At 41.0% G+C, this 14,183-nt stretch overlaps 1 protein-coding gene across 2 annotated transcripts in view; it reads right to left on the bottom strand.

Annotated features, from left to right (window-relative positions):
- Nucleotides 1-8,531: 8,531 nt before the first annotated feature.
- sno (strawberry notch) overlaps nucleotides 8,532-14,183 on the bottom strand; it is a 468,152-nt gene continuing 462,500 nt past the window's right edge. For both annotated transcript variants that reach the window (XM_071695604.1, XM_071695603.1), the window contains one exon: nucleotides 8,532-10,546. In XM_071695604.1, the coding sequence (XP_071551705.1) occupies nucleotides 10,422-10,546 (125 nt within the window). In that variant the 3' untranslated portion in view covers nucleotides 8,532-10,421. The remainder of the gene's footprint in view (nucleotides 10,547-14,183) is intronic.

Genomic DNA, 14,183 nt, shown 5'->3' on the forward strand with positions numbered 1-14,183 from the left:
GTACTTATGCACCAGGTCATGAGAAGAAAGATTTTGAGAGGAAAGTGTTTTGGGAGCAGCTGAATGAGTGTGTCAGCAGTTTTGGGGCACAAGACTGGGTATCAGTAATTGGTGATTTGAATGCGATGCTGAGTAATGTGCACATAAGGTATTCAGTGTTGTGAATGGAAATGAAGAGCGTGTGGATTTGTGTGCTGAAAAAAGAATAGAGTAGGAGAGATGGTCAAAGGGCATTATTAGATTACGTATTAATTGATAGGCATGTAAAAGTCACGACTCCTGAATATAATGGAGCTGAGAGGGGCAGCTGGTGGGATGTCTGATCACTATCTTGTGGAGGAAAAGGTGAAGATTTGTAGAGGTTTTCAAAAAGGAAGAGAGATTGTTGGGGAGAAGAAAGGTGAAAGTAAATGAGCTTGGAAAGGAGACTTGTGTGAGGGAGTACAAGCAGATATCGAGTGTAGAATGGCAAAAGGAGAAAGCAAATGACGTGAGGAAAGTGGGTGAGGAATGGGATGTATTTAGGGAAGCAGAGATGGCATGTGCAAAAGATGCATGTGGCATAAGAAAGGTGGGAGATAGGTGGATTAGAAAGGGTAGTGAGTGGTGGGATGAAGAAGTAAATTAGTTAGTGAAAGAGAAGAGAGATGCATTTGGACGATACTTACAAGGAAGGAGTGCAAATGACTGGGAGATGTATAAAAGAAAGTGGCATGAGGTCAAGAGAAATGTGCAAGGGTTGAAAAAGAGGGCAAATGAGAGTTGGGATAAGTGTCATTTAACTTTAGGGATAATAAAAAGATGTTTTGGAAGGAGGTAAATAATGCACAAAATACAAGAGAACAAATGGGAACATCAGTGAAGGGAGCAAGTGAGGAAATGATAACAGGGAGCGATGAAGAGAAGACGGAAAGAGTATTTTGAAGATTTGTTAAAAGTGTTTGATGATAGAGTGGCAGATGTAGGGTGTTTTGGTTGGGGTGATGTGTAAAGTTGAGAGGGGTAGGGGGAATGGTTTGGTTATAAGAGAAGAGGTGGTGAAAGCCTTGCAGAAGACGAAATCCAGCAAGGCAGCAGGTCTGGATGGTATTGCAGTTGAATATATTAAGAAAGGGGGTGACTGTTGTTGATTGGTTGGTAAGGATATTCAACGTATGTATGGATCATGGTGAAGTGCCTGAGGATTGGCAGAATGCACGTATAAAGCCATTGTACATAGGTAAAGAGGATAAAGGTGAGTGTTCAAACTATAGAGGCATAAGTCTGTTGAGTATTCCTGTAAAATTGTAAGGGAGGGTATTGACAGAGAGGGTGAAGGCATGTTCAGAGCATCAGATTTGGAAGGAGCAGTGTGGTTTCAGAAGTGGTAGAGGATGTGTGGATCAGGTGTTTGCTTTGAAGAATTTGTGTGAGAAATACTTAGAAAAACAGATGGATTTGTATGTGGCATTTATGAATCAGGAGAAGGCATATGATAGGATTGACAGAGATACCTTGTGGAAGGTCTTAAGAGTACATGGTGTGGGGGTAAGTTGTTAGAGGCAGTATATGGCATGTGTATGAGAAGGAAAAGAAAAAAGTGACTGGTTCCCAGTGAAGGTTGGTCTGTGGCAGGGGTGGTTGATGTCCCCATGGTTGCTTAATATGTTTATGGATGGGGTGGTTAGGCAGGAAAATGAAGGAGTTTTGGAGAGAGGGGTGAATATGCAGTTTACTGGGGATGAATAGGCCTGGGAAGTGAGTCAGTTGCTGTTCACTGATGATACAGCACTGGTGGGTGATTCAAGTGAGAAACTGCAGAGGTTGGTGACTGAGTGTAGAGAAGTGTGTGAAAGGAGAAAGTTGAGAGTAAATGTGAATAAGATCAAGGTTACTAGCTTCAGTAGGGTTGAGGGATGAGTTAACTGGGATGTAAGTTTAAATGGAGAAAGGTTGGAGGAAGCAAAGTGCTTTAGATATATGGGAGTGGACTTGGCAGCAAATGGAGCCATGGAAGTGGAAGTTAGTCACAGGGTGGGGAGGGGGCAAAGATTCTGGAAGCAATGAAGAATGTTTGAAAGGAGAGAACTTTATTTGAGAGAGCAAAAATGGGTATGTTTGAAGGCATAATAGTTCCAACAATATCATATGGTTGCAGAGCATGTGCTATAGATAGGGTTGTACGGAGGAAAGTGGATGTGTTGGAAATGAAATGATTGAGGACAATATGGGGTGTGAGGTGGTTTGATCGAGTAAGTGGTGGGGGGGCCTGTTTTTCATGTGTGGCAGGGTGGCGACAGGAATGAATGAAGACAGCAAGTGTGAATATGTACATGTGTATATGTGTATGTCTGCGTGTGTATATGTATGTACAGGTTGAAATGTACAGGTATGTATATATGTGCGTGTGTGGGCGTGTATGTATATAAATGTGTAAGTGGGTGGGTTGGGCCATTCTTCCGTCTGGTTCCTGGTGCTACATCACTAATGAGGGAGACAGCGACAAAGTATGATAAATAAAAAATTTAATATATATATATATATATATATATATATATATATATATATATATATATTATCGAGGATGTAAGGCATGTGTACGTGTAGGAAGAGAGGAAAGTGATTGGTTCTCAGTGAATGTAGGTTTGTGGCAGGGGTGTGTGATGTCTCCATGGTTGTTTAATTTGTTTATGGATGGGGTTGTTAGGGAGGTAAATGCAAGAGTTTTGGAAAGAGGGGCAAGTATGAAGTCTGTTGGGGATGAGAGAGCTTGGGAAGTGAGTCAATTGTTGTTCGCTGATGATACAGCGCTGGTGGCTGATTCATGTGAGAAACTGCAGAAGCTGGTGACTGAGTTTGGAAAAGTGTGTGGAAGAAGAAAGTTAAGAGTAAATGTGAATAAGAGCAAGGTTATTAGGTACAGTAGGGTTGAGGGTCAAGTCAATTGGGAGGTGAGTTTGAATGGAGAAAAACTGGAGGAAGTGAAGTGTTTTAGATATCTGGGAGTGGATCTGGCAGCGGATGGAACCATGGAAGCGGAAGTGGATCATAGGGTGGGGAGGGGGCGAAAATCCTGGGAGCCTTGAAGAATGTGTGGAAGTCGAGAACATTATCTCGGAAAGCAAAAATGGGTATGTTTGAAGGAATAGTGGTTCCAACAATGTTGTATGGTTGCGAGGCGTGGGTTATGGATAGAGTCGTGCGCAGGAGGATGGCTGTGCTGGAAATGAGATGTTTGAGGACAATGTGTGGTGTGAGGTGGTTTGATCGAGTGAGTAACGTAAGGGTAAGAGAGATGTGTGGAAATAAAAAGAGCGTGGTTGAGAGAGCAGAAGAGGGTGTTTTGAAGTGGTTTGGGCACATGGAGAGGATGAGTGAGGAAAGATTGACCAAGAGGATATATGTGTCGGAGGTGGAGGGAACAAGGAGAAGAGGGAGACCAAATTGGAGGTGGAAAGATGGAGTGAAAAAGATTTTGTGTGATCGGGGCCTGAACATGCAGGAGGGTGAAAGGAGGGCAAGGAATAGAGTGAATTGGAGCGATGTGGTATACCGGGGTTGACGTGCTGTCAGTGGATTGAAGCAAGGCATGTGAAGCGTCTGGGGTAAACCATGGAAAGCTGTGTAGGTATGTATATTTGCGTGTGTGGACGTATGTATATACATGTGTATGGGGGGGGGGTTGGGCCATTTCTTTCGTCTGTTTCCTTGCGCTACCTCGCAAACGCGGGAGACAGCGACAAAGTATAATAAAAAAAAAAAATATAAAATATATATGTGTGTGTGTGTGTGTGTGTGTGTGTGTGTGTGTGTGTGTGTGGATATGAGTGGATGGTCCATTGTCTGTTTCATGGTGCTACCTAGCTGACGCAGGAGCCGGTGATCAAGTATAATAATAATATTTATACTTGGTGGCCTTCATCCATTCCCGGCGCCACCCCACCCCACAGGAAACAGCATCGCTGCTCCCTGCTTCAGAGAAGTAGCCCCAGAAAAAAAGAAGGGCACATTCATTCACACTCAGTGTCTAGCTGTCATGTGTAATGCATTGAAACCACAGCTCCCTATCCACATCCAGGCCCCACAAAACTTTCCATGGTTTACCCCAGATGCTTCACATACACATACACAGTAGGTACAGTAGGGTTGAGGGGCAAGTCAATTGGGAGGTGAGTTTGAATGGAGAAAAACTGGAGGAAGTGAAGTGTTTTAGATATCTGGGAGTGGATCTGGCAGCGGATGGAACCATGGAAGCGGAAGTGGATCATAGGGTGGGGGAGGGGGCGAAAATTCTGGGAGCCTTGAAGAATGTGTGGAAGTCGAGAACATTATCTCGGAAAGCAAAAATGGGTATGTTTGAAGGAATAGTGGTTCCAACAATGTTGTATGGTTGCGAGACGTGGGCTATGGATAGAGTTGTGCGCAGGAGGATGGATGTGCTGGAAATGAGATGTTTGAGGACAATATGTGGTGTGAGGTGGTTTGATCGAGTAAGTAACGTAAGGGTAAGAGAGATGTGTGGAAATAAAAAGAGCGTGGTTGAGAGAGCAGAAGAGGGTGTTTTGAAATGGTTCGGGCACATGGAGAGAATGAGTGAGGAAAGATTGACCAAGAGAATATATGTGTCGGAGGTGGAGGGAACGAGGAGAAGAGGGAGACCAAATTGGAGGTGGAAAGATGGAGTGAAAAAGATTTTGTGTGATCGGGGCCTGAACATGCAGGAGGGTGAAAGGAGGGCAAGGAATAGAGTGAATTGGAGCGATGTGGTATACCGGGGTTGACGTGCTGTCAGTGGATTGAATCAAGGCATGTGAAGCGTCTGGGGTAAACCATGGAAAGCTGTGTAGGTATGTATATTTGCGTGTGTGGACGTATGTATATACATGTGTATGGGGGTGGGTTGGGCCATTTCTTTCGTCTGTTTCCTTGCGCTACCTCGCAAACGCGGGAGACAGCGGCAAAAAAAAAAAAAAAAAAAAAAAAAAAAAAAAAAAAAAAAAAAAACCCATACAATCATTTGCAGATGGGATACATTCCTGATTCCCATGCTGTAAAAAAGGCAATGAGATAAGTAGAAATAGCACCACTGCCAACCTATTACTGATAACAGTGTCCACAAAAAACATTGTCTGCTTCTCTTACATTTTCACATGCAATGTCACATTTACATTTCATTTCTGTCATCTCTTCTTTGACCTTCACTACCATCTGCAGATATCTGGGCATGGAATTGGCAAGGTTCCTAAGGTTCATCTTTTGCTTCCATAGGGTACTGATGTTCTGTAGGAAGCTAGGCTCTGATGAGGTGGTGCAGGGAGTAGATGCCTGATCATGCTTTCTGAGTGTCCAGTGAACCTAGAAATCTGACATGAAATCACATTTTCTTGATTCCAGGCAAGAATTCAGGTTTTTTCCTTCTTGGAAAGGTAAAGGTCAACCATATTTAAACACAGGTGGAAGAATTACAGTATCTAAAAACAAAATTCCCAAAATGATGTGGTAGCCTGGAAGAGTATGGCAAGAATGTCGTTCCCTCAAGATGGACTGACACACTGAGATAGGTTGCTGGTGCTGAAAATACCAGAGTCAGCAACCAGATGTATGATGATTTCATCCCAAGAGCAACATATGTTTGTACCCACTATAAACTTTAGCAGTCAGTATATTGCCTTTGAAAATATATGGCAGGCAAACAAGGCTTTTAGCAGACCCTGTATGGAGGGTTCATTGTGATACTAGTAATAGAATACATAATGGCAGTGCACAAACAGCAAATCTTTAAACCAGTTAATGAATAAAAACAATAGTTTTCAATGATAAAACATAAGAAAATACAATAAGGTATGGTACATTACTTATCAGTTCAATTTGTCAAAGTGGCGTAAGATAACAAATGTCTGTATGCTTTATAACATACTTTTTCACATCCAAACTGCTGCTTTCCTTGAATGCTTGCCCCATTACTAACAATAACATCTTTAGGCTTTTTTCCAGATATTATGGGTCTCTTGTATCAACAAAATTTAGATTTTTCACATTAAATACATTGCTTTTTCTTAAATACTTGCCACATGGTCTCCTGTGAAGTGAGAAGTTCTTTGACAAGGATGAGACTATTCTGTTTCATGAACTGACAATGACACACCCTTATCAAAGGTGACTTTTCATTCGTGATGTTACCTCAAGTTGGAGGAAGTTAATAACACCTACATATCTGGAGTGCACTGAAATACTTTAGGGTGAAGCCACTGTGAGTAACTCTGGCACAGCAACCAGCCATGAAGTTAGCCAACCACATCTTGTCATTGCTGTGCAGGGTAGCATAAAAATCTTTTAAGTGAGAATGTGTTAGGGGACAATTTCTAATGCTTTGATGGTGTCTACTGTCATTAGCATTAGGCAGGATAGGATTGTGGTTGATCGAAGCCCTCTAGGGTATACTGTGTAAGGTTTGTGTGTACTGTGGTGGTGTTGTTGGGTCTTACGCTGTTGTGCATGTGAGAGTTGAATATCTTGCTTGTTTCTGTTGTGGAGCAGTTTTTCGGTCTGAATACCGGAAAGAAATGATATTGGGAAATATGAGGGTGGTCTGGAAGGCTTTAAATGCCATGATATAAGGAGTGAAAACCACTTAAAGGGAAGTTTTGGACCTTGGAAACCATGCAGTGTGTAAATGTTGGCCAGTCTACATTTCTTTTTTTCTGTGTGGGTTATGGAAATTCTGTTGCTATGAACTGGACTATGTGGAGAATTATCAAAATGAGCAAGTAGTTAAAGAAGAGTCCAAGCAGTGTGTTAAGGTTGTCCTTGTGTGCAGCGCTGGTGTACAAAAACTAATGTCTGGCAAAGATAATTGCTGGAGATACTGGATTTGGAGTGCAGTTGGTTAGTTGACTGAGGATGTTGAAAGGATGCTGTAGCTTTATGAGTAGTTCACCTTGGGGTCTCTGGGTGGGAGTGCTGAGCTATGTTGGATGGTGAGTACTGGAATATCCTCACTGATAGGATGTCAGCATGTTGGGAAGGTTTTACATATGGGGAGAATTTCAGATTTTTCAGATAGAGGTGGAAGGGGAAGATATGTCAGCAGAGATTGTTTCATTTCTATGAAATGTCATTCAAGTGTTGTCATTGTTTGTGATCAGTTTTATACTTCAAGTAAGTCCTATGAAGGGGATGTATAAGTGTCATAAGTCCTCTGGAAGGGGAAGATATGTCAGCAGAGATTGTTTCATTTCTATGAAATGTCTTTCAAGTGCTGTCATTGTTTGTGATCAGTTTTATACTTCAAGTAAGTCCTATGAATGGGATGTATAAGTGTCATAAGTCCTCCACCTTGTCAATGTTGTCTGTTCTGCCTTAGACTGTGCAATTATAAAATGGTGGTATGAAGGATTGGACGAGGGCTACAGGGCATGCATATGTTATGTTCCTGAAGAAGGTTTGAGTACTTCTATGTGCTTGTTGCTGATGCCATTTGTGTTGAACTGCACAATACTTAGTGTGTGAATAGGGTTTTGGGGAGTAGAGGGGTTAGCTTATTAAGGGAGAAATTGTGCATTTTTCACTGGTTGTTTGTGAATACGTGGTTGTTGTACGTCCATAGTTCCGAGCAGTCCTTTATGGTGGACAGTGATGTGCAATGAAGGTAATAACACTTGAAGCAGCTGGAGTATCTGACATGGTAAAGCTTTTTCGTGATAAGGGTATGGCGCTGTGGGCAAATGTACTATCATGGTCTTGAGTTTGGGTTAATGTTCCTGGCTTTCATCAGTAGTAGGAGAATGATGGCCAGGTCATCAGTCCCGAGAGAGAGAGAGGAGAGAGGAGAGAGAGAGAGAAGAGAGAGAGAGAGAGAGAGAGGAGAGAGAGAGAGAGAGAGAGAGAGAGTGAGAGTGAGAGAGAGAGAGAGAGTGAGAGAGAGAGAGATGAGAGAGAGAGAGAGATGGAGAAGGGGGAGAGGGGGAGAGAGGAGAGAGAGAGAGAGAGAGAGTGAGAGAGAGAGAGAGAGAGAGAGAGTTTGGGTCTGGAGACAGCTTGACGCTGCACTCTGGACTACCCACACGGGATTATACATTGTACTAAAAATGAAAAGTCATCTTTGTTAAGGTTATATCACCATAAGTAGAAGAAAAGGAGTATGACAGACTCATCGAAGAACTTATCACTCCAAAAAAGTCCAACATTTCCCTGCTAACTGAAGGGTAGCCTTGCAACTGCCAGACCTCCTAAAATTTGGTCCTGAAACTGTTTAATTAATCTATACATCACTGGTTGTTGCTGGAATATACCTGAAAGTGGCTATATCATGAATGAAGTTGATTTTTTCCGTCAGTGGATGGAATGGAGTGCAGCTCCATTGAGGGTCTTCCTGCTCCGAAGGGATGCAGTATTTCCTTGATCTTGCATGGAGTGCAGCCTCAAAGCTGCAGGAGCATGCTCTTGCATGGAGAGCAACCTCAAAGCTGCAGGAGCCACACAAAAGGGGTCTTGAGGTTACATAATAAAGAAAATATAATCATGTATCATATCAAGTGCATACATACTCAAGCTTATTGCATTTCACTTTTATTCCATCAAGGTGTTGCAATAATATTGATAATAAATAATAATAATAATAATAATAATAATAATAATAATAATAATAATAATAATAATAGTTAAAATTAGTATAACTTTAAAAGTTAAATAATCTCTGATTTAGAAGCCCCCTCCTGCTGGCACTTGCTCTTGTGAAACCACTTGTACTATCTACACTGTTGCCAAACTGGCACCAGAAATATTATGTCCCAAACTCTGAAGCCTTACATGCAGCAGAAAAATATATTGTAATAATTTAAAAAAGACTGACTGCTACTTAGTTTCTGATAGGATAAAAAGAGACCCGTGTTCAGAAGAAACCACTGTAGCCAATCACTGTTGAATATCAACACCAACCAAGTATAATATTTGCAACACACAAAGCTACAGAATTGCGGCCATAAAAGAACTTTCAGGTCATACGAGATCACGTTGTACAATACTTTGGAAAATGCCCTGTAAACTGATTACAAGTACAGTACCTGCTGACCATGTCCTGCAATTCCTCATCTAGGTGAACTACTAATGCCTACCTGATAAATCATCATAACTGCACTGTCTACATCCAAATTACTGAAGAAGCTATCAATGAAAAGCTACACCTTTTAAATTCTACTAATGTGAATTCTAAATCATGAAGGTCATCTTGCAGACATAAAATTTACATCCTTTCACAGCACATTCAATATATCAGTGTAAAGAAAGAATACCTTCAAATTCATACATTATGCACAGTAAGAGTAAATCATATATACATCATATACTTTCAAAAACAAGTTCAATTAAATATTAACTGATACGAAGTATGTTACATGCAGATGATTGCAAATGAATACAATAATTCCAGGAAAAGGTAGTTCTCCTCACATGTTATCCTTTACATTATTTCAGGACTACCATGGTGCATCACTGGACCAAAGGGCTAAATAAATCTAATGGGTAAAATATCATGATTCAATCATTCAAGACTACAGTCCTGAAAGGCAACATACAGTAATTTGTGCACAATTAATACACAAATGCAAATCATCAGGTGCCAAAATCTATGAAATAACTACAGTTTTCCACTATAATGATAACTAAGTATTTGCTCACTCCTTTAATATCATAGTTCTTGGTTCGACAGCAGGTACAATACACGTCCACAATATTTGCCATCTGACCCCCTTACTGGAGGGGTATTCATGTGAAAATATCACTTGCCCATACCAAGGTTAACTGGTTTCCTCTTCAATCTTCGCCATCTTTAAATGTTTGCCAGCAAGTCAACCTGAAATCCATGGACAAAAAGCCCAGAACCAATATTGTGACAAGCTAAGTAACTTCACCATATTCACATGAAGTGTGAAGCACAGGGGTAGAGATGATCACTTTCCTGAGCATCCACAGCACAGTGTGAATATACCATGACCCATAAATACAAATTACCACTGAAGATGAGGGATGTGATGATTACATTCAACCCAGCAATACAACCTAGCTGGGGATGCAATAGAAACTGCTCTGCACTACGCCTGCTTCAGGCAGCTCAGAATTCCTGATGAAATTCAGTCTTGTGGTTGACCTTCACTGGCACAATAAACAGCACCGACAAAAACACATCCACTGAATGGCAATAACACTAAATAATTCAGGACAAGAAACTACTTAGTCTGGAGCAGCCTTACAGTACATATGTTCAACTGTCTAATTAAAACAAAATTTATACATTTATAATTCAATTTTGCACTAATTCTGCACTCTTGATAACAACCTATAAAAAAGCCAACCAAGTATGTGTTACTGCTCCTTTGTTTTCCTGCTCCTGAAATGGTCATTTGTGTCATTTTTCACTTTCACAATTGCTATCACAAACATTTTTACTATTCCTTACTGTCTTTACTATCACTGCTCTCTTCATCAGTAAATGTTTCCTCAAATGATTCTGTACTTTCTTCTTCCATGACTACACAAAGCCGTTCAACTAAGTTGTTTGGAATGAGGGTACCTGAAAAACAAAGTATGAATAAAAATAAAAGAGAAATATGTAAATGAAAGGCAGATTATACTTATTTGATAAAATAACTCAGATATGACTATTTGGTTTATTCATAATGACCCAAGGACCAATTTCTTTGAAAGAGTTCTAATGATACCTACAACCTCCGTCCATAGGCTCCTCCTCTAGCCTAAAACACAACTTCCAATACCAGAGAAATCTAGAATCCTTTTGATGAGACTATGTATCTAACTATATCTCTGACATCCCTTCCCTCTGGGAACTCATATCAAGTGGGTGAACATGGCAAAAGTCTCCACTTACCCCTGTCCTTACATGCCTCCCTCACATACACCACTCCATGCATTCATCCACCATTTCTCTCCATCCAGTATTCCTCCACTTTATTCCTCATGTTACAGGTGGTCTTCCTCTCACACCAACCACTTTAATGATTATATCATCATTCACTCTCCTTGTAAACTCCCAGTCTTGCATTCTTTCCACATACCCAAACCACCTCAATGTATTACATTTCACCAACTCTACTACTTCACAATGCATTCCATGCCATACCACATCTTTCATACACCCCTCCATTCTATCTAGATATACCACATGCTCCTCTAAAACAGCTCATTTTCACAGTTTGGATTCTTGACCTCTGTGACTAATTCCATGACCATCTTTGGCTTCAAAGAGAAAGGTAGGAAGGACTATGCTGTATTTTAATCCTCTCTTTACTTTTGTACTTACACCTCTACCCTTCATTATTCTATCAAGGAACCCATTGACTCTTCTATCCTTAACTGTTCTCTTACTTATCTCTCCTTCCATATCACCAAACTTATCCATGATAGCTCCTAAACACTTCAAAATTTCTCACTTCTTCCAGTTTCTCCCCCCATATCTGTAACACAGTTTAGCGCACTTTCCTCTCACTCTATATAGTTCTACAAAACCTATACTTTCAATCTTTCCTTTCAAACACCATTGCTTTACTTTAACATACATTTATCTTATATTGCCTATGCTCAAGTACATCATAAAACAGAATCATAATCTTCCGTAATCCTCTTCACTCTCAGGAAACAACCTTAAAACACTAGCCACCATACCTCACCATCACACTCCATCCATATATATATATATATATATATATATATATATATATATATATATATATATATATATATATATATATATATATCGTGAGGACAATGTGTGGTGTGAGGTGGTTTGATCGAGTAAGTAACGTAAGGGTAAGAGAGATGTGTGGAAATAAAAAGAGCGTGGTCGAGAGAGCAAAAGAGGGTGTTTTGAAATGGTTTGGGCACATGGAGAGAATGAGTGAGGAGAGATTGACCAAGAGGATATATGTGTCGGAGGTGGAGGGAACGAGGAGAAGAGGGAGACCAAATTGGAGGTGGAAAGATGGAGTGAAAAAGATTTTGTGTGATCGGGGCCTGAACATGCAGGAGGGTGAAAGGAGGGCAAGAAATAGAGTGAATTGGAGTCATGTGGTATACAGGGGTTGACGTGCTGTCAGTGGATTGAAGCAAGGCATGTGAAGTGTCTGGGGTAAACCATGGAAAGCTGTGTAGGTATGTATATTTGCGTGTGTGGACGTGTGTATGTACATGTGTATGGGGGGGGGGGTTGGGCCATTTCTTTCGTCTGTTTCCTTGTGCTACCTCGCAAACGCGGGAGACAGCGACAAAGTATAAAAAAAAAAAAAAAAAAAAAAAAAATATATATATATCCCCTTTGCCATTGTACAAAGGCAAAGGGGATAAGAGTGAGTGCTCAAATTACAGAGGTATAAGTTTGTTGAGTATTCCTGGTAAATTATATGGGAGGGTATTGATTGAGAGGGTGAAGGCATGTACAGAGCATCAGATTGGGGAAGAGCAGTGCGGTTTCAGAAGTGGTAGAGGATGTGTGGATCAGGTGTTTGCTTTGAAGAATGTATGTGAGAAATACTTAGAAAAGCAAATGGATTTGTATGTAGCATTTATGGATCTGGAGAAGGCATATGATAGAGTTGATAGAGATGCTCTGTGGAAGGTATTAAGAATATATGGTGTGGGAGGAAAGTTGTTAGAAGCAGTGAAAAGTTTTTATCGAGGATGTAAGGCATGTGTACGTGTAGGAAGAGAGGAAAGTGATTGGTTCTCAGTGAATGTAGGTTTGCGGCAGGGGTGTGTGATGTCTCCATGGTTGTTTAATTTGTTTATGGATGGGGTTGTTAGGGAGGTAAATGCAAGAGTCCTGGAAAGAGGGGCAAGTATGAAGTCTGTTGGGGATGAGAGAGCTTGGGAAGTGAGTCAGTTGTTGTTCGCTGATGATACAGCGCTGGTGGCTGATTCATGTGAGAAACTGCAGAAGCTGGTGACTGAGTTTGGTAAAGTGTGTGGAAGAAGAAAGTTAAGAGTAAATGTGAATAAGAGCAAGGTTATTAGGTACAGTAGGGGTGAGGGTCAAGTCAATTGGGAGGTGAGTTTGAATGGAGAAAAACTGGAGGAAGTGAAGTGTTTTAGATATCTGGGAGTGGATCTGTCAGCGGATGGAACCATGGAAGCGGAAGTGGATCATAGGGTGGGGGAGGGGGCGAAAATTTTGGGAGCCTTGAAAAATGTGTGGAAGTCGAGAACATTATCTCGGAAAGCAAAAATGGGTATGTTTGAAGGAATAGTGGTTCCAACAATGTTGTATGGTTGCGAGGCGTGGGCTATGGATAGAGATGTGCGCAGGAGGATGGATGTGCTGGAAATGAGATGTTTGAGGAAAATGTGTGGTGTGAGGTGGTTTGATCGAGTAAGTAACGTAAGGGTAAGAGAGATGTGTGGAAATAAAAAGAGCGTGGTTGAGAGAGCAGAAGAGGGTGTTTTGAAATGGTTTGGGCACATGGAGAGAATGAGTGAGGAAAGATTGACCAAGAGGATATATGTGTCGGAGGTGGAGGGAACGAGGAGAAGAGGGAGACCAAATTGGAGGTGGAAAGATGGAGTGAAAAAGATTTTGTGTGATCGGGGCCTGAACATGCAGGAGGGTGAAAGGAGGGCAAGGAATAGAGTGAATTGGAGCGATGTGGTATACAGGGGTTGACGTGCTGTCAGTGGATTGAATCAAGGCATGTGAAGCGTCTGGGGTAAACCATGGAAAGCTGTGTAGGTATGTATATTTGCGTGTGTGGACGTGTGTATGTACATGTGTATGGGGGGGGGGGTTGGGCCATTTCTTTCGTCTGTTTCCTTGCGCTACCTCGCAAACGCGGGAGACAGCGACAAAGTATAAAAAAAAAAAAAAAAAAAAAAAAAATATATATATATATATATATATATATATATATATATATATATATTTATTTATTTATTTTGCTTTGTTGCTGTTTCCCACATTAGCGAGGTAGCACAAGGAAACAGACGAAAGAATGGCCCAACCCACCCACACACACGTATATACATACACGTCGACACACACAAATATACATATCTATACATCTCAATGTATACATGTATATACACACACAGACATATACATATATACACGTGTACATAATTCATACCGTCTGCCTTTATTCATTCCCATCGCCACCTCACCACACATGTAATAACAACCCCCTGCTCCCTCATGTGTGCAAGGT

The sequence above is a fragment of the Panulirus ornatus genome, chromosome 58, assembly GCF_036320965.1.
Source record: "Panulirus ornatus isolate Po-2019 chromosome 58, ASM3632096v1, whole genome shotgun sequence".
NCBI lineage: Eukaryota > Metazoa > Arthropoda > Malacostraca > Decapoda > Palinuridae > Panulirus > Panulirus ornatus.